This window comes from Trachypithecus francoisi, unplaced genomic scaffold (assembly GCF_009764315.1).
Source record: "Trachypithecus francoisi isolate TF-2019V2 unplaced genomic scaffold, Tfra_2.0 Lachesis_group15, whole genome shotgun sequence".
NCBI lineage: Eukaryota > Metazoa > Chordata > Mammalia > Primates > Cercopithecidae > Trachypithecus > Trachypithecus francoisi.
Window position 1 is genome coordinate 63,743,721 of NW_022681460.1, and position 24,138 is coordinate 63,767,858.

Below are 24,138 nucleotides of genomic sequence, written 5' to 3' on the forward strand. Positions count from 1 at the left end.
AAAATTAGCTGGACATGGTGGCACACACCCACATTTCCAGCTACTGAAGAGGCTGAGGGGAGAGGATCGCCTAAGTCCAGGAGGTCAAAACTGCAATGAGCTGTGATCATGCCACTGCACTCCAGCCTGGGAAACAGGGCGAGACTCTGTCTTAAAAACAAAACAACACTAAACTAACATTAAAACTTAAAAACCAACTGGTGAAAACATAGGTAAGCCCTTCCTCCTGCTAAGCATTAAAAAAAATTCTATCTTGACCTGACTTCCTCTTCCTCAGTGCCACCTTTCTTGCACTAGTTAGCTTCCTTGCTCTTTTTCATGGGGAAGGGGAGTGTTGAACTACTTCCAGTGCTGGAGCTCACATAGTGGCTATGAAGTCAACCTAAATATACAACTGTGTTCTAAATTATGTCAAATGCCTACAAACAATTCTAATACGGAAGCATTTTACAAACTTACTCTTTAAAAGAGGCACACATGTGGATAAAGAAACACAGTAGATTCAAAATGTACAGCTTTATATAAACAGTTTGCAAAAATCTTTTTTAATACTTAGCTAGGGCATAGACTAATAACCTTTTATAAATGATATTTAATAACTGCTTTTGGCAACATCTATAATACATGAGTTTCTTTTTATATAAACCTCATTTTTAATCTTCCTTTCTTGACTTTTCCCCACTGGAAAATAAAACCAATGAGATTTTCAGTACAACTCATTTTATTATTTTAGTGCAACAAAACATTTCCAGATTTATTTCCAATTTCAGTTTCAAAACAAACTGACCTGAAATTTTTAGTATTTAGTATCTGTGACAATGACCAATAAAATGTGTAAGAATATAAAAAATAAATTCATTCCTTGTTGGTAGTACTCCAAATTCAATGAGTAAGAACCTTTTCTATCTAAAGCATTTTCCTAAAACTGCAAACTAAAAATCTGTTTATTTAAAACACTTATGTGGTAAAATAATCTCATTTGATTATGGATATCATAAATAGAATATAAAAGATATTACATTTCTTAAAATACCATTTATTTCACTGTGTTCAATTCTGGGTTTCCTAACATCCATTCTACAGGTCAATCAAAATACAAAGGTGTGCAAATGAAACAAGCTATTGAAATGAAATAAAATTCAAGGAGAATAAAAGTTAGAATTAACTTATGAGGTAACTTTTATGTGAGGAAACATGACAGTTGTAAGGAGTGCCTCTTTACAGAGAGTCATTAAGATGTGCATTTTCACAGAGCTATTATTTCATGAGCCCAAAATCAAGCAAAATAAAATTCCATGCTTCCTGGAATATTAAATACCATGCAGTGTACTATTTAAGAAAAGAATAGGCCGGGCGCGGTGGCTCAAGCCTGTAATCCCAGCACTTTGGGAGGCCGAGTCGGGCGGATCACGAGGTCAGGAGATCGAGACCATCCTGGCTAACACAGTGAAACCCCGTCTCTACTAAAAAAATACAAAAAACTAGCCGGGCGTGGTGGTGGGCACCTGTAGTCCCAGCTACTCAGGAGGCTGAGGCAGGAGAATGGCGTAAACCTGGGAGGCGGAGCTTGCAGTGAGCTGAGATCCGGCCACTGCACTCCAGCCTGGGCAACAGAGCGAGACTCTGTCTCAAAAAAAAAAAAAAAGAAAAAAAGAAAAGAACAGGGTTAACTAACTAAATGCAGAACTCGCTTATTTTTTGCTTCCTAGCCAATTAAAAATAAGTTCATTAAAAGCACTTGAAATGATGTATTTAACCTGAAAAAAAGTTGCTAAAATTCCAATATAAATGTAATTATCTGTAACTTGCTTAACCCATCTATCCCCAAAACAGTATAGTGGGGCAAAATGTTAAAAAGAAAAATCATCCAGTGCATGTAGATGGGCACCGAGAAGCTAAGCTTCCCAGAGCATGTACAGAGCCAGGCGACTCAATTCACGCGCTCCTTTTCTGGGGATGAAAAGGTGCTCGTCAGATCTTTCTATGCAACTGAGAGCTCCTAAATCAAGTCAAAGGGGACCATCGTACTGAAATATTCCATACTTTCCACTGGTCCACCAGCAGGGCTCAGAGGCCATGAGCTGTTCCCCTTGCCCGGGCTTCAGACCAACCTGAATTTCAGCTTTTAATGTTCTTATGGTACAGAGGGGTGCGGGATGGAAGCCATTCAGAGCCTGATGAAATGGAACAGAAAACTCCCATTTTCTGTCACCTGTCAACTTCCTGTAATTCAAATCACCCTTGAATAAAATTAAATGTGCCTTCTGTAGTTCAGCATATAAGTCGGGAGCAACTTGAGGCATTGCACAGTATTCATGAGGCAGCGTCCAAAATATATGATCGTGGTAAACCCATTTACCCATTTCAACATACTCTTCCCAGTCAGCCCCACACTTGGACATCCACTTATGATTACCATGTTTTACCTGTTCAATTAACCAATTAAAATCATGTATAGTAGTATCAGAAACAAACCACGGAATTGTTTTTCCATAAAAATGAACCTCAGTAGCCAGTTCAGAGGACAACAAGAAGTTGGCTAATATTAAATCTGTAACAAGCTCAAACCCAGAATTATCGAGAACAATATACACTCTAGTAACAGAAGCTTTTTCTCTTGTTTTCTTGCAATTGCTAAGCAATGACCAAAGATGTTCCATATCATTCAATAAAATGAAAGGTTTTAGGTCTTCCAATGAATTTAGTACATCGGTCTTCTGAGAACTATTTTCTCCACCTGAGAGAGACAGATCACACTTATTTCCCCACAGTGAAATCTGAAAAAGAAAAAGTACAAAATATTCACCCTTCTGCTGAATAGCCAACAAAACTCCTTTATGTAGCAGGGTGGTGGAACATTGCTAAAAAACTAATACATATCTACAAAACTCTTTAAATGCCCATCAAATCTATACTTTCTCTAACAATGCACAAACTTTGTTTCACATGATGCTGTATTAACAAGATAAAAACTGAAATTTCTAATTCATCAGTATGTAATGGACTAAAAAAACTGGTTTCAATTATTTTAGCACTCACATTATTTATTCAGAATAAAAGTTTTTGCAGCTTAAAGATATTAGAACATCATCGGTTGCTGTAAAGAGAGGCTCAAAGTTGCCCATATAATGCAGAGTCAAGAGAAAAAATAAAAGTTTATTTTTTCCTCCTAGCCCCCGCAGAACTGCCCAGTTTCTTTCACTAACTGCATAACCTTAGGACCTGACACCTCTCTGGGATTTGGTTCTCTCATTTGTAAAATTTTAAAAACTGAACAAGGTGATATCTAAAGACGCTACTTTTTAAACAAGGTCATGTTAACTAAAGACCCATTGTAATCAATTATCTTATTCCGCTTTAAATTGAATTAATACTCAATTACGTTTTGTAGAAAATAGTATGTAGGCCTATTTTTTTTTTAAGCCATAAAATTACACGTTTAGGACTTCAGGCTCGACCTGGGTTCAAACTCAGCATCTTCAGTTTATGATCATCGACAAATTAAACTTAAGCCCTCTAAGGCTCAAGTCCTGCAACTGAAAAATGAGATATTACTACTTACCTCACAGAATTAATTGTGAGAATTGATATAATACAAGCAAATAATGTACCAAATACCTGGCATATAGAAGTACTCAATAAACACTAGCTAAAACAGACTACTCTCACTTGTGTTTTTTTTTTTAATAAAGGTGGGGTCTCACTATGTTGACCAGGCTAATTTCTATCTCCTCGCCTCAAGCAATCCTCCTGCCGTGGCCTCCCAAAATGCTGAGATTATAAGCATGAGCCACCTTGTCAGGCCCTCATTTGTAATTTAAAATAAGGAGAATGCATGTTCCAACCAATAGTTTTTTCTGTTTAATTTTTTTTTTTTTTTTTTTTTGAGACAGAGTCTCGCTCTGTCGCCCAGGCTGGAGTGCAGTGGTTGGATCTCGGCTCACTGCAAGCTCCGCCTACTGGGTTCACGCCATTGTCCTGCCTCAGCTTCCCGAGTAGCTGGGACTACAGGCGCCCGCCACCTCGCCCAGCTAGTTTTTTGTATTTTTTAGTAGAGACGGGGTTTCACCGTGTTAGCCAGGATGGTCTCAATCTCCTGACCTCGTGATCCGCCCGACTCGGCCTCCCAAAGTGCTGGGATTACAGGCTTGAGCCACCGCGCCCGGCCCTGTTTAATTTTTTTGTTTTGAGATAAAATCTCCCTCTGTCACCCAAGCTGGAGTGTGGTGGTGCGATCTTGGCTTACTGTAACCTCCACCATCCAGGTTCAAGCAGTTCTCCTGCCTCAGCCTCCCAAGTAGCTGGGATTACAAGTGTATGCCACCACGCTCAGCTAATTTGTATATTTTTAGTAGATACAGGGTTTCGCCACGTTGGACAGGCTGATCTCAAACTCCTGACTTCAAGTGATGTGATTGCCTTAGCCTCCCAAAGTACTGAGATTATAGGCGAATAGTATTATTTATTTTTATTTTTATTTATTTTTTGAGACAGAATCTTGCTCTGTCGCCCAGGCTGGAGTGCAGTGGCGTGATCTCAGCTAACCGTAACCTCCGCCTCCTAGGTTCAAGCTGTTCTCCTGCCTCAGACTCCCAAGTAGCTGGGATTACAGGCGCCCACCACCATGCCTGGCTAATTTTTTGTATTTTCAGTAGAGATGGGGTTTTGCCATGTTAGCCAGGCTGGTCTCAAACTCTTGGCCTCAGGTGATCTGCCCACCTCGGCCTCCCAAAGTGCTGGGATTACAGGTGTGAGCCACCATGCCCAGCCGAATAGTATTATTTTAAAAAGAGATAAATGAATAAATTTTTTTAAAAAATAAGGCTTAAATAGTAACTAAAGGGTCCAAGGTCACCCTTTTCTAAAGTTTCCTGAAGAAATGCATACAATGGTGTCCACGATGGCCTTCAGCAACTGAGAGCAGGTTCTGTGCTAGCCTCCTGCACTTTCCCTTCACAACGTCTTCGTCTTTGCCCCAAAGACAACATCTATCGTTAGTTTGTAACAACATAGTTTTTTGTGTAATTACTTGATTGTCTATATTCCCTCAAGATTACAAGTTTTGACAGGGAGAATCAGCCTGTTTTTGTTTTACCACTACATGCCCAGCACCTAGAATGGCATTTGCCATAGTAGCCCCAGAAATGTGTGTGTGGACAGTGGGAGAGTGCTATGACTCCTGAAAGCGATCAACATTCTCTGCAAACTAGAATGTTTTCAAGCTTCCCTTGAGAGGTTAACCTGCTGCTCACTGTGGACACCAAGTGGAGGCAACTGTGGCCCCCTTCACTTGGGAGCACAGTGACAGTGTGAAGAAATTGTTAGCCAAATCAGATGACAGAAGATAGATGCATGCTCATTCTTCTTCACAGTTTATTATACTTATGGGACAAAGAACACATTCGAAGAAGATGATTCCCTGAAAGAATGGGCTAGCTAGGAGTCAAGAACTAGCGTGCCTGTTTTTGTTTTTAATTCCAAGGCTAAGCATAAGGCAGAGTTGAGAGGAAAAAACAAAAAACAAGGTTTATTAGTTAACAATGTCCTGGGCCGGGAAAGGTGGCTCACGCCTATAATCCCAGCACTTTGGGAGGCCAAGGTGGGTGGATCACCTGAGGTCAGGAGTTCAAGACCAGCCTGGCCAACACGGCGAAACCCCATTTCTACTAAAAATACAAAAATTAGCCAGGTGTGGTGGCATACGCCTGTAATCCCAGCTACTCAGGAGGCTGAGGCAGGAGAATTGCTTGACCCCAGGAGATGGAGGTTGCAGTAAGCTAAGATCGCGCCACTGCACTCCAACCTGGACGACAGAGCGAGACTCTAGTCTCAAAAACAAAACAAAACAAAACAAAACAAAACAATGTCCTGACAATTTTTGTTTTGAACTCAAAATATGCCTTTATTTGTGACTTTGCTTGCCCTCGAAGTCTCACCAGGGCTTTGTCGCCACCTATAATCTGTCAGCAATTTCTGTAGCTTCTATGTTCAAAGAACATCGAGGCTCTGGTGATGTCACTACCTCTTATGCTACCAACTTGGCCCCAACCTCCTTCCCCAAGTTATTTTCAGACCAACTCTCCCCATTTCCACCTTCGCCCCTGGCAGTCTATTCTCAGAAGCATTCCTTGAAATAGTCAAACAGCATTACCACTCTGCTCTCAAGAGGGTTTCTCTGATGGCTTGTTTCACTTTTAGTAAAAATTTATTTAATACAAGCCGTTCTGTGTCCCTTCCACCCTCCTACCTCTCAGCAACTACAGGGTTTCCTTGCAATTTTTCTCACATCTCCATGTACTCCCCACACATGCACCTGACTTACTCCTTCCCTGCCTTCAGGTCTGTAGCCTCGGCCTCCATGGACCCTTCCCTGGCAGCCCTGATCCCGTCCCCAACATCCCCAACACCCTTTTCCTGCTTTATTTCTCTTCATAGCACTTTCTAACATTTCTTTTTGAAAGTCTTCCTCACTTTTTCTGGAAAATGTGAGGGCTGGGGATACTGCTACGTACCACGTTTCCTAATAGTTCTGATTCTAATAACGTGTTGTCAATTTCAGGATGTTTGCATGAATTAAAAACTAAACTGAATACAAGATAAACAAAGAAATGTAATGAAAGTATATTAATGGGCCAACTGACTACCCAAATATTATCACCCACTGATGCTAACCAACAGCAGGCTGTATCCCAGGCTCTGTGCTCAGCACTTCACATGCAAGAATCTAGTTGAATTCTCACATCAAATTACAAAGTACACATTATCTTCATTTAACAGAGGAGGAAACTGAGACCCAGAGAAATTAAGCGACAGGCCTCAGGTCCAAACACAAATTAGCCACAGAGCCAACACACACTCAAGTCAGCTGGGAAACCAAATTACTATTATTCTTTCAAGCATGACAAAAGCTAAGCAAATTACTATGAAGTGTTCTCTCAAGTATGACAGAAGCTAGAAAGTCAGATAACTTCTTTGCCACTAAAATCATAGCCAGTCAGAGCAGAAAAGATTTCAAACCCATTTCTAGAAATTAAATGGATTTTCATCTCTTAACACCATTAGATAAAAAATGATCAATTATAGCAAAGAAAAATATTTACATGTTTTGTTAACTGTACAGCAGTTTATTTTCTGTTTAAATAAAACACACTCAGAAGATTAATTAATGATCACATTTACCTGCAGAAGTTTAAAAAACTCATCTTTCAGCTGATTTTCATTTAGGTCTTCAATAGTTTTTATCAATTGTTGCAGGTGAGTACATAAAGCAATGACAGATTCCTGTGACTCATAGAAATTTTGCTCTTTTGATTCTTTAAATACATCAAAGTAATCGATTGGTGGACTAAAGGAGGAGAAAAACGTAAGTGAAACATTTTAGTCTGTACATTTGGATAACTGCAGTTCTTAAAAGAAAATAGCACCACACAATCTCAATAATTAGTGCTAACAGAAACTAGATATAACATTTATCTAATTGACTAACTAGAAAAACTTAACACTAAATAATCAAATTACACAAAAATCTCTCAAACTCATTTTCATTGTCAAAATTTCCCAAATCAAGTATTTTTCTGGAAATACTAAATAGTGATAGTGACTATGTTCATAATTATTTACCCAGCAGGGATTCCAGGGCAAAAGAAGGAGAAAGATAAATTTCAAGACAACTGTTTTAGTTCAACAAACATTTTTTAAGCACCCGATGTGGCAGAGTTCTAGTAACAAATGTATAGAATATAAACAGAATATTTGAATACAATGCAGCAATCATTAACAGAATGAAACACAGAGTATGATGAAAATACAATGAGTACTTAAGATAAATCAGATTTAATACTATTGTACGTTTTAGAAGAATGATAGTTTTTCATCACTAATATTCAGGTATTTTTGGGCAACTTTAACCAAAGGTGATATATGTGACATGACTACACCTTCATGTTTTCCAACGAGAGATTAAATCATATCATATTGGCTTAAGAAAATCATAACTAAGAAGATATAAATACTAATTTAATCAACTTTACTGAATTGAATATAAAAGACATTCAGATTATTAGGTCTTCCAAATCAGCTACTTTTTCCATGGGCCATTCATGTTAGGGTAAAAACAATCTAAGACCGATGTAATGGGCTTGATTTGTTTTGTTTTGTTTTAAATAACATACCAGTATTTAAACATCCGAATGATGGCTGCCTCCTTCCGGCCAGTCAGTCCCCTCGGGAAGCTACACCCTTATTCCAAGGGCACTGCCGTTGCTCACAGCACTTTTGGAATTCCTCTTTTGGAATTTTCTTCAGAACTTGTGGTACATCATTAAACCTCCTGTCAGTGATCACATATCTTCATCCTTTGGAGTCAATTTATTTTTGGAAACAGCCAAAAGTCACTCGGAGTGACTTCAGTAGAATGAGGTGTGTGATCAAATTGGATAAAAACTTTTTTTTTTTAATCAAAAATGAGTAACTAAAAAAACAGAAGACTAAATTTTCTTTTTGAGGCATGTAAACTGGCTCTGAAAGAAGTTCCAAATAATTCAAAGATGGTTTTAGCAATGGCAGCACTGCTGAAATCCATCAGTCCGTCCCTCAAGGTGACTTAAAAAGACAAATATCATTCGGATGCACAGACCCAATCCGGTCCACCACCTGTTTTGTCTGACTCACATGCTAAGAATGGTTTTTATATTTTTGAATGGCTGAAAACAATGTGACAGAAAAGTAGTATTTTGTGATACATGAAATTCAAATTTCAGTGTCCATTAAATAAAGTTTCTTTAGAACACAGCCTTGCTCATTCTTACATATTATTTAAGGCTGCTTTCACACTGCAACGACAGGTTCAGCAGCTGCAACAGACACCACATGGCCCCTATGCCTAAAAGATTTATTATAAAAAAAAAAAAAAGATTTACTGGCCCTCTACAAAAGGTTCTAGTAAAAAATGTTCTAATGTTTTATTAACAAACCATTCATTAAAGTCACACCTCATATTAAGAATAAGCTTTATTTCTTGTATTTGAGAGTAAACTCACATAACTATATATAAATTCTCATTTTAGAATGTTTGCTATTTTAGAATCTACTAAAGCTGTGTATGTACACACACTATGACCCAGTGATTCACTTCTAGGGATATACCCAACAGATGTATTCATCCATATGTTCAGCAAAAAAGTGTTAGAATGTTTATAGCAGCATTCTTCCTAACAACTCCAAACTGAAAAGTACTCAAATATCCATCACAATGGAGTAAACAGATTGTAATACGTTCATATAACGCAATATTATAAAGCAATGAGAATGATCTATAATTATATTGTAACATATGGATGAGTCTCACAAACATAAAAATGAGTGAAAGAAGCCAGACACAAAACTATATACTGTATCATTTCGTTTCAGTAAAGTTAAAAAACAGGCAAAACTAACACAGGTCAGAACAACAGTTACCCTTGAGGGGTAATGATGGCGGTGACTGGAAGGAGACTCAAAGTGGACTTCTGGGGTCTGTAAGATTCTGCCTCTTGATCTGGGCACTGGGTACGCAAGTATGTTCTTGAACATATAAGGCATGCGCATTTTTCTATATGTATATTACACTTTATTAAAGTTTTTTTAAAAATTTAATATTTTCTCTGTATTTTCACCTTTCAATATCTGAAGTGTATGTACTTAATATGTTTAAATTTCACATATGGCTAAAACTTTGAATCTTAATTTAGACTGGCAGACTATCAAAGCATGTTTCAGAATAAAATAGTAAGTAAATCAACGTAAATATGTCTGCTATAAAAGCTGGTCAGTTTGGAGTTGCCATTGACCTAGGATAGTGATCCCCCATACAAGAACCTAAAAATTAGACATTTCAGAACGACTTCAGTGCTAGCTCCATTGTAAAATGGTTCTTCATCTGCCACAGAAATCACTTTGGGAAGAGTTCTACATCCGTGACTGTGCAACATTCTAGTTTCTTGAACTTAAAGCTGCATGTTCCCTCTATCCCATTTAACAATCTGTTCGCTGAACCAGTGGCTATCATCACTCCCTGAGCTTCCGAAAGAAAAACTGACACTCAAGCCCCACCCCAGATCAATTAAGCAATCTGTATTTATTCCAACGTAATAATCTAAAACTATGTGGGGTTTTTTTGAGACGGAGTTTCGCTCTTGTCGCCCAGGCTGGAGTACAATAGCATGATCTTGACTCACTGCAACTTCCAACTTCTGGGTTCAAGTGATTCTCCTGCCTCAGCCTCCTGAGTAGCTGGGATTACAGGTGCCCATCACCATGCCTGACTAATTTTTGTATTTTTAGTAGAGACAGAGTTTCACCACGTTGGCCAGGCTGGTCTCAAACTCCTGACCTCAGGTGATCCACCTGCCTCGGCCTCCCAAAGTGCTGAGATCACAGGTGTGAGCCACTGTGCCTGGCCTAAAAACATGCATTTTTTTTTTTTTTTTTTTTTTTTTTTGAGGCGGAGTCTCGCTCTGTCGCCCGGACTGGAGTGCAGTGGCCAGATCTCAGCTCACTGCAAGCTCCGCCTCCCGGGTTTACGCCATTCTCCTGCCTCAGCCTCCCGAGGAGCTGGGACTACAGGCGCCCGCCACCTCGCCTGACTAATTTTTGTATTTTTAGTAGAGACAGAGTTTCACCACGTTGGCCAGGCTGGTCTCAAACTCCTGACCTCAGGTGATCCACCTGCCTCGGCCTCCCAAAGTGCTGAGATCACAGGTGTGAGCCACTGTGCCTGGCCTAAAAACATGCATTTTTTTTTTTTTTTTTTTTTTTTTTTTGAGGCGGAGTCTCGCTCTGTCGCCCGGACTGGAGTGCAGTGGCCAGATCTCAGCTCACTGCAAGCTCCGCCTCCCGGGTTTACGCCATTCTCCTGCCTCAGCCTCCCGAGGAGCTGGGACTACAGGCGCCCGCCACCTCGCCCGGCTAGTTTTTGTATTTTTAGTAGAGACGGGGTTTCACCGTGTTAGCCAGGATGGTCTCGATCTCCTGACCTCGTGATCCGCCCGTCTCGGCCTCCCAAAGTGCTGGGATTACAGGCTTGAGCCACCGCGCCCGGCCAAAACATGCATTTTTGAAGCCACCTTCCTTTTCCCCCACTGGGTCATAAATGTGCAGCCAGGTTTGTGAAAATCTGCTCTAGGTACTTTTAGTCTCTGAACCTCATCAATCTCTAAAATCAAATTCAGAAACAGCATTGCTCTTGCCTTAAAAGCCCAAACTCCACCAACCCTGCTCAAGGTGCCACCCAGTTTTTCAACACTTTGGCAGCTTTGGCTCATACCACAGATATTTTCCAAAATTATGAAACCATCACCCCGAACTTCAGACTACTCTCAGTCCTTGGCAGGCATCTAAATCTACTATTTGGGAAGAATGGTTGAATAAGAACTCTAATCTGATTCACACAGTCCAGGCTCAAATCCTGGTTCTACCATCTACTAGCCATGTCACCTTGGGCATGTTAGGAATCTGTCTGAGCCTCAACTGTAAAATGGACCATAACAACGCCTACATTTCACTGGGTTGTGCAGTCACTAGAACATTGCTAGTTACTGACAGCTCCTTACATCTTCTACTGGGGTGCCTTCTCCGTGCCAAGCAGTGCACTGGAGGTTTTTTTTTTTTTTTTGAGACAGAGTCTCGCCCTTTCACCTAGGCTGGAGTGCAGTGGTGCGATCTCGGCTCACTGCAACCTCCGCCTCCTGGGTTCAAGTGATTCTCCTGCCTCAGCCTCCCGAGTAGCTGGGACTACAGGCGCGCACCACCACGCCCAGTTAATTTTTGTATTTTTAGTAGAGACGGGGTTTCAGCATGTTGGCCAGGATGGTATTGATCTCCTGACCTTGTGATCCGCCCACCTCGGCTTCCCAAAGTGCTGGGATTATAGGTGTGAGCCACCGTACCCGGCATGCACCAGAGTTTTAATAGGGTATTTTGCTTTTAGATCAGAAGTTCTAAAACCTACCTATCAGAAAAAACAACAAATTGTGATATGAAAAAATACATATAGGCTGGGCGTGGTGGTTCATGCCTGTAATCCCAGCACTTTGGGAGGATGAGGTGGGAGGATCACCTGGGGTCAGGAGTTCAAGACCAGCCTGGCCAACATAACGAAACCCCTCTCTACTAAAAATACAAAAAAAAATAAAAATAAAATTAGCCAGGCAAGGTGGCAGGCGCCTGCAATCCCAGCTACTGGGGAGGCTGAGGCAGGAGAACTGCTTGAACCCGAAGGCAGAGGTTGTAGCAAGCCAAGATTGCGCCACTGTACTCCAGCCTGCGTGACAGAGCGAGACTCTGTCTCAAACAACATAAGAAAAAAAAAAAATATATATATATATATATGTGTGTGTGTGTGTATGGGTGTGTGTGTAAGATTAAGACAAAAAAGCTAATGAACAGATTTTAAAGTTCCATATGTTTCCCAAAATAATTTTATTTTACAATTAGTCCTGACTTGATGACTTTAAATTATCCTATGCTATGTTTACGAATAGATACCAAAGGATTCCTCTTAGTCAACAAACCTGGATTTTTGGAACCCGTGATCATTAACGATAATCCAATAATCCCCATTAACTTTTCTTCGGCACTATAAATAACAGTTTTTTGTTTTTTTTAAACAGTCTCGCTTTGTCGCCCAGCATGGAGTGCGGTGGTGTAATCTCGGCTACTGCAACCTCCGCCTCCCAGGTTCAAGTGATTCTCCTGCCTCAGCCTCCCAGGTAGCTGGGAATACAGGAATGTGCCACCACACCTGGATAATTACATATTTTCTGTAGAGACGGGGTTTTGCCACGTTCACCAGGCTAGTCTCAAATTCCTGATCTCGAGTGATCCACCTGCCTTAGCCTCCCAAAGTGTTGGGATTCCAGGTGTGAGCCACCACGCCTGGCCTAAAAACTAGTTCTCTATCAGATGTTTTCCTAGGAAAAATTAAATAATACAAACTAGTCTATAAAAAGCTACTTTGAAACACACATACTTTTAAAATCTTTTTCTAAACTAACGTTTTTTAAAAAATGATGAAAGATTAAGACTGTAATACAATAGCATGATTCACTGTTCTCATGACTCCTTAAACCAAATAAGTTGTAACATGTTTATTATCTATTTTAATAAACAAAACATATGCTTACTTTGTCCCATCCTGATTTATATATATGCAACTATTTCAAATTAACATTTTTTACTCAATAAGCAAAACTTTTATTCTATGTCTTTATTAGAATCTTTAATTAATTCATGCTTTATTTATCTATTTTATTGAGACAGAGCTTCACTCTGTTGCTCAGGCTGGAGTACAGTGGCAAGATTTTGGCACACTGCAACCTCTGCCTCCCAGGTTCAAGCAATTCCCATTCCTCAGCCTCCCGGGTAGCTGGGATTACAGGCCCGTGCCACCATGCCTCGCTAATTTTTTTATTTTTAGTAGAAACAGGTTTTGTTATGCTGGCCAGGCTGGTCTTGAACTCCCAACCTTAAGCGATCTGCCCACCTCAGTCTCCCAAAGTGCTGGGATTACAAGTGTAAACCTCAGGGCCTGGCCAATTCGTACTTTAGATATTTACTCTTATGTCTATTCTAGGCAAGTGGATTATAATTGCCAAGAATCTGTTAAATCGGTAACAGCTGTAGAAATGTCCATCAGTAACATTTGTAGAAATGTCCAACAATGCTATTAAGATTTGCTAAACTCAACCAAATTCAAGCTTCCACTGGTGTTTATTTTTAAACTTATCCTTTTACAATTTCAGAAAAAGTATAAATTTCTAAACATTTGCTAGTTGATGATTACATACATACCTCTGGATAATTGCTTCATGAATTCTACGATACATGTAACATTCTACGAACAACCATGGTGAGTAGAACCATCTTGATTTTCCATCACTTTCATTTAAAAGACTCTGTTGATATTCTAGGTACTGATTCCATATATCAGTATCAACAAATTTCTCAACCAAGGGGATAATTGGTTTATCTGTTTGCAATTCATTCCGTAATTTAGAAAGGAGAGAAATAGCTTTCTTTTCAGCTTCCACGCCTTCCTGCAAAAATACAAGAAAAATCAATTGTATGTGTGTCTGTATCTGTGTGTGTGTGTCTGTGCAATTCCTCTAGGGTAACATATTTTTACAGACTTAAGAAGAAAAGAAAAATGTTCAAAACTACATTTTACTTCTTTAAACATTACATTTAGAACTCTTAAACTGAAAATCAAAAAACACACACAGATCTCATATGAACATAATCATGCCTTATCTATCTAAGTTCTGGCCTTTCTGTATCTTCGGTGACCATTACTACAGAGGGAAAGGAACCCCTGCCAGATTTTCCATGTCTTTCATGCTTCCATACACATTCTTCTTTCACCATTGACACCACTAGAAAAGAAACTGTGGCCTTTCTGAGGTTTCCTTTGGTAGCTCAAATTTTTTTTAACTTGTTTTCCACCGAGTTCTAGCTAGGTGAGAGATGAGATATGCTGACATACAAGGTGCTATAATATTATCTCACATGACAGGCCAATTGGAGTGGGGACAAATGTAATGGGATCAGAATGAAGTGAAAATGACTTGGCACCTCTGGTTTTACATCAGCAAGATTCCTGCCCCATTAAAAAAAAGAAAACGTAAGCCTAATAAGACATGTATATAATAAAATGTAGAGAATAAACATCAAGCCTGAGTATTTTTATAAGATCATTTTTATCATGTTGATATTTAGTCCCTACTTTCAGATCTGTAATTTTCTCAATATAAACATCTCTCCAATCTTTCTTTTGTTCCAAGTAGAATTTATTTTGCTGCTAGAACAAACGATTGAAGCTTTAGAGATTCTGCAGGTTCAGAAATAGAAGAAAAGAAGTTGTGGCTGACTGTTTTGAGAGGAACTCCCCCTCCTCCAAATCTCTACCCTAAACTCTTAAACTTCAACTCTTTAACTATAAATTCCAACAACTGAGGTTTTATAGGGTATCAGGCACCCTGTTACAGAAACATATACCTACAAAGGCTAATGGATTAAGAGTGATGTCACTGCCAGTTTGTTCACTTACTTGAATTGAATTCAAACATTTACTGAACCCTGTATGTGCCTGACACTAACCTCAGGACCAGAGAAAGATGAATAAAGCCTGGTCCTGTCTCCAAAAGACACACATCTGCCAATCCAGGTAGTCTAAGGGGAAGGACGTTTGACCGCTGAGGTGGGGGAAGACAGAAAACTGTGTGGCACGGCTCCTTTGGAGGTAAGCCTGGCCCTGCTATAGGTGGGGGCTTAGGGAGCTAGGAGAACACATAAGGCCCAAGGAGAGCGGTCACTGGTATAATAGAGGAAGGAAAAAAGGACAGAAAGGCTACCAAAAGCAGACTTTATCTATGTCAACATTTTATTTACATCTTGTTCTGTGCCCAGTAGAGTGTGAAATGGGATAGGGCTGGAGAGACAATAAACTCTGCCTTCAGTCACCTGATGATTACGGGCATACAGGCCAAATGGCAATATACAAAGACTTCATTAATTACATTTTAGATCACTCTGGTCGAAAAAAATGAAATTACAAAAGCACTATGGGGCCAGGCACAGTGGCTCACACCTGTAATACCGGCACTTTAGGATGCTGAGCTAAGAGAATCGCTGGCATCTAGGAGTTTGAGGCTGCAGTGAGCCATAACTGGGCCACTGCACTCTAGCCTAGTAGACAGAACAAGATCCTGTCTCAAAAAACAAAACAACAACAAAAACACAAGTATTACGGCAATTTGCTTACGTATATGACCAAATACTAAAGTGAACTATCCAAATTTGGCTAAATTATACTTGTGTGATAAAGGTATGTCAGCTATCAAAATTATGTTTATGTGATAAACATTAAAACCATTCATCAATAGAATTGTCAGTGTCTGAATTAAGCTGGATTTTAGCAATAAGGAACAACAGGTGATCCCTGTGTTATGCCAGGATTAGTTTCAAACAAGACAATACAAAAGAAGTTGAAAGAAGTAGAACATTACACTCAAACTGTGTATGTATTATCTCACTCCATTTCAACTTGGCCAAGGAGAAAAGATCACCAACCATTTCTCTAAATCTTTGTTTTCAACGCTTAAAAAAAATGTACTGATGTATGCATGCTCTTTTACAGTCTATTGTGTAATAGAAAGATAACTGAACCTACAAGTTTAAAGACCTATATCTAACACATAGTTATCTGGATTTCTCCTCATCCATTAACTGAATGGACAAAGTGATTTCTAAAGTCCTATTCTGCACTGAATGTTAATGAGTCAGAACAAGATCCTGTCTCAAAAACAAAACAGGCCAGGCGCGGTGGCTCAAGCCTGTAATCCCAGCACTTTGGGAGGCCGAGACGGGCGGATCACAAGGTCAGGAGATCGAGACCATCCTGGCTAATACGGTGAAACCCCGTCTCTACTAAAGAATACAAAAAACTAGCCGGGCGACGAGGCGGGCGCCTGTAGTCCCAGCTACTCGGGAGGCGGAGGCAGGAGAATGGCGTGAACCTGGGAGGCGGAGCTTGCAGTGAGCTGAGATCTGCCCACCGCACTCCAGCCTGGGCGACAGAGCCAGACTCCGTCTCAAAAAAAAAAAACAAAAAAAAAAACAACAGTACAATGTGTCAATCAATTATAATTCATATCACTGAGCTTTGTATAGCAGTTTGAACTTACAGGACTCAAGATCTCAAATCAGTAATATAAATACTACAACTCAAATTAAACTTGAAATTTAAAAAGCTCTTCTAAGCAACCCAATTGCTTCGTCACTTGGCTAAGTCAATTGCAAGTCTGCTGCCTACTCACCAATTACAACATTAAATATATTAGAAAATACATTCTGAGGTCTAAATAACTGGCAGAAATAATTGTTGGAACGCAATTATTTTCTAAATGAAAGATTGGCTGTTCTATCTCCATTTCAATGTATTACATTAAAACTAAATAAATACTTGGCCCAGCTATTGATTTTTACATTTAAAGGAAAATTGATGCCTTCAATAACTGTTTATTACGTTTCTGTTGAGAAATTAACAAAAAATTAAAACAATTCTTACCTCTCCATGTTTCTCAAAAAATTCACTTTTATGTCGATGCAATGTATCAATAACCTTAGTTAAGATCTGTGGTATTCTGTCTTTAATTGTAAGATATGCAAATGATCTAGAAAAAAGAGTCACATGCATTATATTACTTAGTAGCATCTATACTAGAAGATTGGCTTTTAGTTTCTGGAACATTTCATGTATATTAAACTCTTCATACAACTATTAAAAGGTAGACAAGTATTGTGTGATTACTATATTAAGACATAAGAAAACCTGAAAACTTCTCTGGTATGTCATGGAAGCCAAATTGTCTCGGGGCCTCTAATCCCAGATTCTCCCATGTAGTCTGTTGAATCATTCTTATCTTTCATATTCTATTGCTTTTATTTTTCTAAATCAGAAACTCGCTTAGCAATGTGACAGGATAGGGAATAGATTAGCTTAGAAATCAAACAGGCTCTTGTCCCAGGTCTACTACTATCTAAGTCACCTGCTAAGAAAGGTGAAAGAAGCAGTGCATGTAAAACCCCTTTAAAGTGTCCAATGTGCTTGAACAACATAAATAATTAAAGGTATTTGTAAGCCTGTTTCTCTCGATTCTGTCTGTATTCTGAGTCAATTTTAATTCTTTTCAAAGGTTTTCCCCTTCTCTGCCTTCTCTATCTGCACAATAGACTCCTTCCATCCTATTCTGCCCCTAAGCAAATGAAGGCATGCTGTCTTTCTCCCAGTCAAAAAATTAGAGATTTTATAGAAGTGTCCAAAAATGAAGCAAGCTGGAGATGAAGAAAAACTTATACCCGAATTAAAAAATTAAAGATATTCTTGATTTTATTCATACAAAAAACCAAGATTTACAGATTATCATTTTACATCATTTTAAGGAAATACATGATTCAGGTAGAAACAAAGCTTTATTTGGTGGTGAAACTCCGTGCAGTTTTAAACATAGAGCACAGAGTTTAGCTGACCAGTGTTTTTATCTTCGGATCACAAGAGACAATCGTTAAATTATTAGGTTGTAACTCGGGTATTTCTTCAAAAGGTTTCCTCAAATGATAGCTATAGAACTTTAAGAAAAAAACTGCAAACACTTTCTTACTCTGTGGTGCTTTCAGTACCACCCAAAATAGTGATTAGGTTTTAATGTGTATAATAACTACGTTGACCAGAATTTAATTTTTAAAACTCATTAATGAAAGAACACTAATACCTCAGAGGGGGAGCAGGAACATTAAATCAACTGCCACTTGAATTTCCGCAGGCAGTGTAGGTAGAGTCCTTTTTTGAGATTTTACTTTAATTGGAAAGTATTACTGTTTTCCTAACTACTACACTTCCTGCACCTCTGGAGCAAAGTCTCTGGCCAGGACTGGAGTGAGGCCAGAAGCCCTAGGGCGCAAAATTGAAGGAGACACTCTCTATACTTTCAGAACCTGAAACAGTGCCTGCTTCAATTTTGGGCCATTGGCGCCACTTTCTTGGCCTCAACCTACTTTCCGCCCAGGTTTATTTGCCTCAAAGTGTTCTCGTCTTTTGCAGTATTTTGAAGTAAGGACCAATTTCAAATATAAATTTGGCCATTCAATTTATGCAAATGGATGTTCCTATTTGCACGGTCACCCACAACTTTATCCAAGAATCTGTACCGTGATGACTATAAAGCAAAAAACTACAGACAGTTCTGTGAGATTACGATTTGATCAACAGGAAGAAACCCGTTTCTTAATAGCTCTGAGATCCCCAACTCTTACGGAGAATTTTAACGCCCCCAAAGCGAGTTCATTAAAGTGAATAAATAAAAAGTGACCGCCAGGAAGAGACCGCGAAGCTGAGCCCTGTCCTGATCCTTACGAGCAGGCGCCGCGGGCGGGCTCCCTCCCCGGGGCCGCCTCCCCTCGCCTCCGAGTCAGTCCGCGAAATCCGCAAAGGCGTCCTGGGAAGCCGCGCCCGGCGGCGGGACTCGAACGCAGCCCACCGGAAAGCGGGCGCCCTCCGCTTAGTCCCCACAGGCTCCCGACGAGGCCCAGCTTTCCGCAAAAGTGGGGAAGAGAAAAGTAAGACGAACCCCACGTCCTGTCCTGAGAGAGACGCCGGGACGACTGCCATTACGTTCCGCGATCCCGGCCGCAAAGATCGGCGCTCAACAGCCGCAGAAGCAGAGGCGTTACCGCCGCGAAGGAGGAGCTGAGAATGGGGGTGGTGTGGCTTTAAAAAAAAAAAGTGCTTTTGAATAAACAAACTTTATTTGGTGCCCGTACAAACGGCAAACAGTGGCTGGCCAGAGGACCCAATCTTCCGGGGACGAAGGCGGGGACAGCGGAGGGCGACTAGAGGAGCGGATATGGAAGCAAACGAAAGCCGGAAGCAGGTAAGGACCGGGAGGTCCCAGGGCCTAGGGAGCGGAAGAGGTCGCGGCGACGCGGCTCACGTGGTCAGACAGTCACGTGGTCAGAGTTGCTCCCGCTAAGTGGGACCAGAGTTCAGTGCGCCTGCGCAGTATCGGGGGGTGGGAGGGAGCGCCCTTCCAGGAGATGGAGTGGTTGCTGTAGTGAGAGGCTGGTGCTGCGGCTTTTTCCCTGCAGTCCTGCCGAGGAAGCGTGCGTCCCTGGCGCTTCCTTCTTCTCTTCCGGCCGAGAGGTTAGTGTACTGCCTTTCCTTAGCTGCTTGGGTGGTCCGGCTCGGAGGTCTGCGCCCTGGCTCCTGGCCGCCCGGAACGTGTACAGTCACAGGTTACGCTGGTGCGACTGTGACGCTCTGCCTCTTACCGTGATCTTTGGTCGACTTAGCTGGGAGTAAAAAGCACTCAGTCAATTAATGAACCCTTTTTTTGAGCCAGTGCACCGCGGTAACTGTAGAAATCGATAAAATAATTTTGAGTTTGAGGAATTGAACGGCCTGCTCCCAAAGATGAGTGACAGTTGTCTCTTGAATCGTAGCCTAGCTGTAACCGATTTTCTTAATTGGTGTTATTGTCTAAAAGTTGAAATGTGCCCAGGAACTGAGTAACTGCCTAGTATTTCATTTTAAAAATTCGATCGAATGCCTACTATGTACTGGCGCTAGTGTCAGGAGATACAGTAGGAAAAAACACACAAATCTGTATCCTCAAGGAGTTTCCATTCTGGAGGGAAGACACAAAAATCAGCCCTTTCCTTTTTTTTTCCTTTAGCGTTCTGTCTCACGTATTTTACTGATTTACCTCATTTTTGCCTGTCACTCCCAATGTAAGGTTCAAAAGATTCAAAAGATAGGATATTTGTCTATTTTATTTTATTTTATTTTATTTATTTTTTTTTTTGAGACGGAGTCTCGCTCTGTCGCCCGGGCTGGAGTGCAGTGGCCGGATCTCAGCTCACTGCAAGCTCCGCCTCCCGGGTTCACGCCATTCTCCTGCCTCAGTCTCCCGAGTAGCTGGGACTACAGGCGCCCGCCACCTCGCCCGGCTAGTTTTTTGTATTTTTTTAGTAGAGACGGGGTTTCACCGTGTTAGCCAGGATGGTCTCGATCTCCTGACCTCGTGATCCGCCCGCCTCAGCCTCCCAAAGTACTGGGATTACAGGCTTGAGCCACCGCGCCCGGCCTATTTTATTTTCAACTGTATTGTCAGCAACTAGGGAAAATGCCTGGCACATGGTAAGAACTGAGTTGTTTTGCAGTATGAATTAATAAACTAAAAATTAAAGGTGTGTAAGTGATGTTACACAATGGAGAAATGCAGAGTGGAGGAAGATAGAGAACGGGTGCTGATTGTGTGTTTTTAATGTAGTGGTTGGGGAAGGCTTCACTGGGTAGAAGACATTTTAGCAAATCTCTGGAGGAGGTGAGGGTGTGAGCCTTTCAGATCCCTGGGAGAAGAGCCTAAGGAACAGCAAATGCAAAGATCCAGAGGCTAGAATGAGGAGCAAAATAAGCAAAGAAGAGAGCTGTCAGAGTGCTGATAAAGGGCCAGAGAATGTAGTGCCATGCAGGCCATTTTGAGGGCTTTGACTTTTTTTTTTTTGAGACGGAATCTCGCACTGTTGCCCAGGCTTTAGTGCAGTGGCGCGATCTCGGCTCACTGCAACCTCCGCCTCCCGAGTTCAGGCGATGATGCTCCTGCCTCAGCCTCTCGAGTAGCTAGGATTATAGACCCATGCCGCCGTTCCCGGCTAATTTTAGTATTTTTAGTAGACACAGGGTTTCACCGTGTTGGCCAGGCTGGTCTGGAACTCCAGACCTCAAGTGATCCCTCCCAACGTGCTGGGATTACAGGCGTGAGCCACTATGCCTGGTCGGAGGGCTTTAGCTTTTATTAAGTGAACCGTGCAGCCATAGCCACATTTTGCGCTAAGATTTGACTTCAAAGGATCACTTTGGTTGCTTGTGTTGAGAAGAAATTGTAGGGGGCCCAAAACAGAATCAGGGAAACTGGTTAAAGCTATTATAATAATTCATGGGAAAGATAGCAATTTGGATCAGGTAGTAGTATTACTGATTATGGGCAGTGGTCCCTAGAAGGCCCTTGGGATTTACTGACAAGTTGGATATGGAGAATAAAGAGTCAAGGTGGACTCCACGTTTTTGGCTTAGCAGTTACAAAGATACTAATTACTGCTCGTGAATGGGAAAGACTGGGAAGAAAGGGATGCAAGGGATTCCAGGGGTATAAGAGAGAGATTAGAATGGTAGACCATGGAGTGTAAACTGGATATGGAGGAAGTGAAGTCATGGGGAGTGAGAGACCGCGAAAAGGTGGTTGGATCATTGACTCACGGGTCCTGTTGGTGTTGAAGAATTGTTGGAATTGGGTAATAGAAGGAGTGAGATGCAAAGATAGGAGGTGGTGCTTAGAGAGTAGAATGGATGAAATTGAGGTGAGGAGGTCCGATGTATTGATAATGACAGTAGGGCCCTGTCTGATAGAAAAACAATGTAAGGCACAAATGTAATCTTAGGCTTTCTAGAAGGTGCAGTGATAAAAATGGGATGGGTCCGGTGGCTCACGCCTGTGATCCCAACACTTTGGGAGGCCAAGGCAGGTGGATCACCTGAGATCAGGATTTCAAGACCAGCCTGGCCAACATGATGAAACCCCGTCTCTACTAAAAATACAAAAAATTAACTAGGCATGGTGGCAGGCGCCTGTAATCCCAGCTACTTGGGAGGCTGAGGCAGGAGAATCACTTGAACGGGGGAGGCAGAGGTTGCAGTGAGCCAAGATCGTGCCATTGCACTCCAACCTGGGCAACAAGAGCGAAACTTTGTATCAAAAAAGAAAAAAGAATAGCTAAAATTTATTTGAATAATGCATTTTATTTAGGTAAATATACCCAGACATATTATTTCAACAAATAATTGATAGAAGAACTGAGATATTTTACTTATTAAAAAATTAAGGCTCGGCCGGGCGCGGTGGCTCAAGCCTGTAATCCCAGCACTTTGGGAGGCTGAGACGGGTGGATCACGAGGTCAGGAGATCGAGACCATCCTGGTCTACACGGTGAAACCCCGTCTCTACAAAAAAATACAAAAAACTAGCCGGGCGAGGTGGCGGGCGCCTGTAGTCCCAGCTACTCGGGAGGCTGAGGCAGGAGAATGGCGTGAACCCGGGAGGCGGAGCTTGCAGTGGGCCGAGATCGCGCCACTGCACTCCAGCCTGGGCGACAGAGCTAGACTCCGTCTCAAAAAAAAAAAAAAACAAAAAAAAATTAAGGCTCAATTTATACTAACCAGAATTCAAGGGCTCAATAGCAATGTGGGTTGTCTAGTGGCTGCTTTACAGGTTACAGGATAATGACCATGGGCATGAGTGGCTGAGGAAAAGTGAAAAACAGGACCATTCAGGAAGGGAGATTAGGGAACTCAGGGCCAGGGTTTTGGAAGAATCATCCCCACCACTGATCAGTATGGATATACAAACCATTGAAAATTACTGCAACAATAATATTACCTGTAACTTTTACGTTCATTGTAATAGTGCTTCATGTAGCCTCCATATTAAGGTAGTCAATAGAGTTTTGAGGTAAATAATTTATTCAAAGAGGCCAGGTGCAGTGGCTCATGCTTGTAATCCCAGCACTTTGGGAGTCCAAGGCAGGCGGATCATTTGAGGTCAGGAGTTGGAGACCAGCCTGGCCAACATAGTGAAACCCCTTCTCTGCTAAATATATATATGTATATCTATATATATATCTATATATATATCGATATAAAATACAAAAACTAGCTGGGCTTGGTGGCGCACACCTGTAATCCCAGCTACTCAGGAGGCTGAGGCAGGAGAATCACATGAACCTGGGAGGTGGAGGTTGCGGTGAGCTGAGGTGGCACCACTGCACTCCAGCCTGAGTGACAGAGCGAGACTCCCATCTCAAAAAAAAAAAAAAAAAAAAGAATTTCCTCAAAGATAATGAAAGAATCTAGGACTGTGGACACATTTCTAAAATATTTTGTAGTTAGGTTCTTCAAAATTAAGTAGTTCAGCTGGCATGGAATAGTACTAATCAAAGGTGAACTGCAGTAGCCAGTTGGACTAGAATGAAGCACAGAATACCAGCTTTTGAAGGGATTTTGAAAGCAGCAGGTTCTACCTCCTGAATATCACCGTGAATCATCTTTGTCCTTATCCTGGAGAGAGGTAATAAATAAATAAAAGGTAGTGGGTAAGAGTGTTGACTTTGGAATTGGGAAAGCCTGGGTTTTATGTTAATTACATCTCTGTAGCTTCTTAATGGTGAGCACTTAGCCTCTTTAAACCTCAGTTTCCTAATCAGTGAAATGGGATCATTATGAGGTGAGGCCGAGCACTTGGCACGTAGAAAGTGCTCAGAGTGATGTTAGAGTCTCGTTTGCTCCTGCACATCATCACCAAAAAGTTGTTTCAGGAACATACATTTGACTATGTGACTCTCAGAATTAGAAGCTCAGCTTTCTCCCCACCTGTAGAAACTCTTTGGGATGACTTTATAGATCCTTTGGTGATCTGGTCACCAGCTCTTTTTCAGTCCTTACCTTCTGCAGCTCACTCCTACCTCCCCTCAGATAGGAGATAAATAGGACTCCAT

General features: G+C 41.2%; 2 protein-coding genes across 6 annotated transcripts in view; one reads left to right on the forward strand and one right to left on the reverse strand.

The window, feature by feature from the left end:
• Positions 1-1,665: 1,665 nt before the first annotated feature.
• ARMT1 (acidic residue methyltransferase 1) lies at positions 1,666-19,399 on the reverse strand. Of its 2 annotated transcripts, none has more exons than XM_033235054.1 (5): positions 19,161-19,399; positions 17,102-17,207; positions 13,828-14,072; positions 7,180-7,345; positions 1,666-2,777 (listed from the first exon to the last, which is right to left on the reverse strand). In XM_033235054.1, the coding sequence occupies exons 1-5, from the start codon at positions 19,199-19,201 to the stop codon at positions 2,010-2,012; spliced, it is 1,326 nt and encodes a 441-aa protein (XP_033090945.1). In that variant the 5' UTR covers positions 19,202-19,399; the 3' UTR covers positions 1,666-2,009. The 2 variants fall into 2 exon arrangements, with proteins under 2 accessions (XP_033090945.1, XP_033090947.1); XM_033235056.1 differs by having other exon boundaries at positions 18,947-19,247.
• The window catches only part of RMND1 (required for meiotic nuclear division 1 homolog), a 49,308-nt gene continuing 44,497 nt past the window's right edge, over positions 19,328-24,138 (forward strand). For 2 of the 4 annotated variants that reach the window (XR_004442890.1, XM_033235053.1), the window contains exon 1: positions 19,571-19,732. The gene's annotated coding sequence lies outside the window, so the exon portion shown is untranslated. Of the gene's footprint in view, positions 19,464-19,570; positions 19,733-24,138 lie in introns of those variants that run through there. The other 2 variants (XM_033235050.1, XM_033235052.1) reach the window with 2 other exon arrangements.

Excerpts from the sequence above, each read along its gene's own strand:
- ARMT1 (XM_033235054.1), bottom strand. The coding sequence starts at position 19,201 with ATGGCAGTCGTCCCGGCGTCTCTCTCAGGACAGGACGTGGG. Across the intron at positions 17,208-19,160 it reads CTCTCAGGACAGGACGTGGG|ATCATTTGCATATCTTACAA; the intron begins GTTCGTCTTACT and ends TCTTTTTTCTAG. Across the intron at positions 7,346-13,827 it reads CATGAAGCAATTATCCAGAG|TCCACCAATCGATTACTTTG; the intron begins GTATGTATGTAA and ends CTCCTCCTTTAG.